Consider the following 5,099-nt stretch of genomic DNA (forward strand, 5'->3'; position numbering starts at 1 on the left):
ACTAGGACAGGCTCTGAAGGTGTGAACTAGGGCAGGCTCTGAAGCTGTGACCAATGCGATGGGGGTTCATGCGAAGGTCAGGCATCTGCTCTTTGTTGCAGGTGTAGCGCATATGGATCAGTCTGCACGGCGCTTTGACACCACCTTGAAACTGAAACTGAAACTGAAACTCTGCGAAAGTTTGTGACAAGCGATTATGGCGATAAAGTTTTCTCGCTGCAGTTTTGGATGGAAGTCTGTCGCTTTTCTTTGATCTTGATGCTCCATGTTATGGCTTAAAAAAAATATTATTATTATTATTATTATTATTATTATTATTATTATTATTATTATTACTATTTTACCTGTGTCGCTACCGCTGGATTCGTCACAAGATGTCTGGTAAATAACTGAGAATATTTGTCTTTTTTTTCTTCTTGTCTAATGGTATTGTTTCCATGCTAAAAGGCTTATGATACATTTTTCCTTGTGCCCATGCGCGCGGATACGATCTGATATGCTGTGTGCATATGTGTCTGCGTGTGGGTAAGTGCATGTGTATGTGTATGTTTTATGCGCGCACGCGCACGCACATGTGTGTGTGTGTGTGTGTGTGTGTGTGTGTGTGTGTGTGTGTGTGTGTGTGTTAGTGTGCAGCGCGAACGATAAACAAGCGCTTGGGTGTGTGTGCGTGTGTGTGTGTGTGTGCCTTTGACAGAGAGAGAGAGAGAGAGAGAGAGAGAGAGAGAGCAAGCAACCAAGCATTTCAATGAACCCGGTGAAGGGACACAACTATGGATAAACACAACCACTCTCCAACAACCACACACCAAGAGTTGCTTACCGTTCCCCTCAACCAAGCCCCACTTTTCTTTCATACTAAAAAAAACAAAACCAACCAACCAACCAAACAAAAAAAGAAAAAAAAAAAAAAAAAAAAAAAAGAGCAACACCTCGTGTAAAAAAACAACAACGCATACAACATCAAAGACAACCCAACAGATATAATTATTCCTTTCTTTATTCATTCCTGATAGCCTTGTCACGAGAGTTACGTCACGTCAATGTCTGGACAGCCCCTCCAGGCGGCGCCCTCTCTCTCAGTCTCTGTCTCTCTCCGGATATGACGTCACAGCTGCCTCACTGCTCCTCCGCCAAGGACGACAGATGATTATAGGCACTGAGACAGACAGATAATGAATTAGATAACTGACAAACTAAAATATCATCGACGGACTCGGACCTCTTCTTTCGCACTGTCGTTGTCATTGGCGTCATCATCGTCGTAATTGTCATTATCATTATTGATGTTGTCATCGTCGTCGTCGTCATTCTTCACGTCGTCATCATCATCGTCATCACTGATGAAAGTGGGAAAATGCCATTGTGGTAGCGCGGATGGTGAAGCATGAAAAACAAAAAAACAAAAAAAACAAAACAAAAAACAACAACAAACACCCCACAAAAGAAACCCAGTTCAATTCAGTTACTCAAGGAGGCGTCACTGCGTTTGGACAAATCCATATACGCTACCTCACATCTGCCAAGCAGATGCCTGACCAACAGCTGCGTAACCCACGCGCTTAGTCAGGCCTTGAAAACAACAACAACAACAACAACAACAAAAAGCAAACAAAAAAACAAAACAAACCAAAACACACACACACACACACAAAACACACAAAACCCGCACACTCCCCTTCCACTAACACACACACACACACACACACACACACACACACACACACACACACAGAAACACACACACACCAATGATAATAGCAATGACATTAAACACAACAACGAGCACGCAAAAAGCAACGAGTACAAAACACACAAACCAGCTAAGACTGTCATTGTTAATCAGCAAAATAAACACGGAAGTTCTTTTTCTCTTCATCTGAACGCGGGGAGAGGGAGCTAGTGAGAGAGAGAGAGAGAGTGAGAGAGAGAGAGAGAGAGAGAGAGAGTGTGTGTAAGAGAGAGAGCGAGTAAGACACAGAGAGAGAGCGAGAGCGAGAGAGAGAGAGAGTGAGAATAAGAGAAAGAGCGAGTGAGAGAGAGAGAGCGAGTGAGTGAGAGAGGGAGACAGAGACAGAGACAGAGAAACACAGAGAGAAACAGAAGCAGAGACAGAGAGACAGAGAAGAGAGATAGAGACACAGATACAGAGACAGAGACAGAGAGACAGACGCAAAGAGAGCACTCGCTTCAATGCGAGGATAATATTCTCATTCTCATGAGAGATGAAAAGATAACAAAAGAACCTGACGCAGTGTGTCCTGTCTCTCTGTCTGATGGAATACGCCGTCTGGATTTGAACACGCACCAGTCAGTGTTCTTCTGTTCTTTTTTTTTTTTCCCCTCCCTTTTTATCCCTTTATTTTCATCATTCCCCTTATTGTAGACACAAATCTCCTTCACCATTGAAACCACTCGGAGGACACGAGGAACGAGAAAAGAAAAAAAGATAGGGGCGAAGGAATTCGGTTGAGAAGAATGGGGAAGTAATTCTCTTGAGAGGGATGGAGGGAGGGGAGGGGAGAGAGAGAGAGAGAGAGAGAGAGAGGGGGAGGGGGGTGGGGTGGACACTACGTTAAAACAAAGAGAGGAGGTGATGGGAAGGACGGAGGAAGGGAGGATCAGTTAAAAGAAAGAGGCGTGTGTGTGTGTGTGTGTGTGTGTGTGTGTGTGTGTGTGTGTGTGTGTGTGCGTGTGTGTGTGCGTGTGTGTGTGTGTGTGTGTGTGTGTGTGTGTGTGTGTGTGTGTGTGTGTGCGTGCGTGCGTGCGTGTGTGTTTATGTGTGGGTGTGTGTATCATGCGGACAACTGGGGGGAATAGAATAACAAAGAGAGGGGAGAGAGAGTGGCGGGAGGAAGGGTAGAGGACATGGGGGGTTGGGGGGAAGGGTGTGGGGGGAAGGGTTGGGGGAAGGGTGGGTTAGCATGGAGGGGGGGGGGCGTGGGGGTGCAGAGAGTGCGGTAAGGACACTGACAGCAACATGCGAAACATGTGAAGATTCCGTGTGAATATGCACTGAAGCATTCCTCACTGTTACCCCCCCCCCCCTCCATGCCTCTCTCTGTGGTTGGTGCTTTAACATCTCTCTCTCTCTCTGCATTCACATTGCGCCTGGATTGCCAGTACGAAACCATTACAGGAAGCATGCAACATTGTTCATTAGATATTGCCGCGGTTTTATTTCTGGGTACTTTTTTTTCCTTCTCCTTCTTCTGTTCTTCTTTGGGACACTGGCCTGTTTGCTTAAATCAGAGAGGTGTGGGTGTGTGGGTGTGGGTGTGTGGGTGATGTCTCAGCGGATTCTACGGCAGGTTGTTGGAGGTGATGGAGCGTTTGACACCCAGAGGTGTTTCACAAGGTTCTGTACTTGTCCCAGGTACTCAGTGACATAATTATGTCTTCAAGCACACACACACAAACACAGAAACACACACACACACACACACACACACACACACACACACACACACACACACACACACACACACACACAAACACGCAAACATACACACACATAAATAAATAAACCACATGACAGTCGCGGTCAGACGTAAATGGTACAATATGTCCTGCATATAACTTTTTTCTCAATTCATACAGACGGTCGAAAGGACAAAAGAAAATTTGAGTCACGAAGCTTCTGGGATGTCATAACAGTTGGGCATGGCCTGATCACGCAACAGTGATACGCAAATTTAGCCTGAAGCGAGAAGCTAATGTCTTGCCACTTTCTAAGACGATACTTTCTTCAACTTACACAGAAAGAGAATCATTCAATACCTGTGTGGAATCTTGCTTAAATTATGTATCAGAATGGCACCCAGCGAGTGACTGAAAACTTTCCCGAACAACCAATGAGTGCCCACCCCACGTAGGAGCTTTTAATTTCGTTCTTAAATCTCCATAACCTTGCAAATTGTTCCAAGTAACGAAACCGTTGTGATGTTTAAATATTTACAAGGATTCTCCCCATATACTTCCCTTGTTTGCAAAATACATTTTAAATGATTTTTTTTTTCAGTTTCGTCAATGCACACAAGTTAGTTTTTTTCCCCGTGGATCACCTCAGCACATTCATCTTTCCTCATGCAGTGGAAATATATTATTGTTTCGGGAATAAACGCGAATAACGCAGAATCTAAACTTGACGAAGGCTGCAACACATTTCAAGAAACCCTCTGGCTAGGAAACCGGGAAACTCGTGAATGTTTTCTATTAATCTAGCACGTATAGCATGCAGCTTTTACAATGTAAAGACAAAGTCTTCCTTTCCTTCCATTTTGTCCTCAGGTATGCACGTGCCTCAATGAACAGGTCTGTATCTGGTTTATTTTCTTCCCCCAGAAATATGGGAATAACACCCTCCCGGATGAATAATAAGGACTTAGGCGCATGCGCGCACCCACCAGAGATGCACAATCTATCCAATATCCCTATATCTATCATTCTGCCCCGTCTGTATGTCTGTCTATCTGTCTGTCTGTCTCTCACGCCCAGAAACATAGAGTTAAATCGTGTAGTTCGTTCTTCAGTTTAAAATCTGTCCAGTAAAAGTGATAACACACATTTCGACTTGCTGACTGACCACATTTTTTTCCCTCCCTTAATTATGGACACAGAGGAGCAATGTGGCAGAATGGTTAAGACACTGATCTGCCAATACAGTGTCCATGAGGGGTCTGGGTTCGAATCCCGTTCTCGCCCTTTTTCCCAAGTTTGATTGGAAAATGAAATTGAGCATCTAGTCATTCGGATGAGACGATAAACCGAGGTCCCGTGTGCAGTAAGCGATAGGCAAACTAAAGAAGAAGCCGCGGCAACAACAGTGTTGTCCTGTGGCTAAATTATGTAAAAAAGAAGAAGAAAAAGAAAAGAAATCCACTTTGATATATATACATATATATATGCATGCACTCAAGGTCTGACTAAGCACGTTTGATTATGTTAGCTGTCCTGGCATCTGCCACCACGCAGAGGTGGTGTAGGGTGTATGGATTTGCCCGAACGCAGCGACGCCTGCTTGAGAAGCTGAGACAGAATCTGAAACGGGATCTCCTGCATGTCAATGATTAACCCCGATGGCCCTATGGTCACCAGAG

At 44.6% G+C, this 5,099-nt stretch overlaps 1 protein-coding gene across 3 annotated transcripts in view; it reads right to left on the reverse strand.

Annotated features, from left to right (window-relative positions):
• Positions 1-988: 988 nt before the first annotated feature.
• LOC143290179 (uncharacterized) overlaps positions 989-5,099 on the reverse strand; it is a 147,450-nt gene continuing 143,339 nt past the window's right edge. For all 3 annotated transcript variants that reach the window (XM_076599489.1, XM_076599488.1, XM_076599490.1), the window contains exon 4: positions 989-1,159. In XM_076599489.1, coding sequence (XP_076455604.1) covers positions 1,120-1,159 — 40 coding nt within the window. In that variant the 3' untranslated portion in view covers positions 989-1,119. The remainder of the gene's footprint in view (positions 1,160-5,099) is intronic.

This window comes from Babylonia areolata, chromosome 15 (assembly GCF_041734735.1).
Source record: "Babylonia areolata isolate BAREFJ2019XMU chromosome 15, ASM4173473v1, whole genome shotgun sequence".
NCBI lineage: Eukaryota > Metazoa > Mollusca > Gastropoda > Neogastropoda > Buccinidae > Babylonia > Babylonia areolata.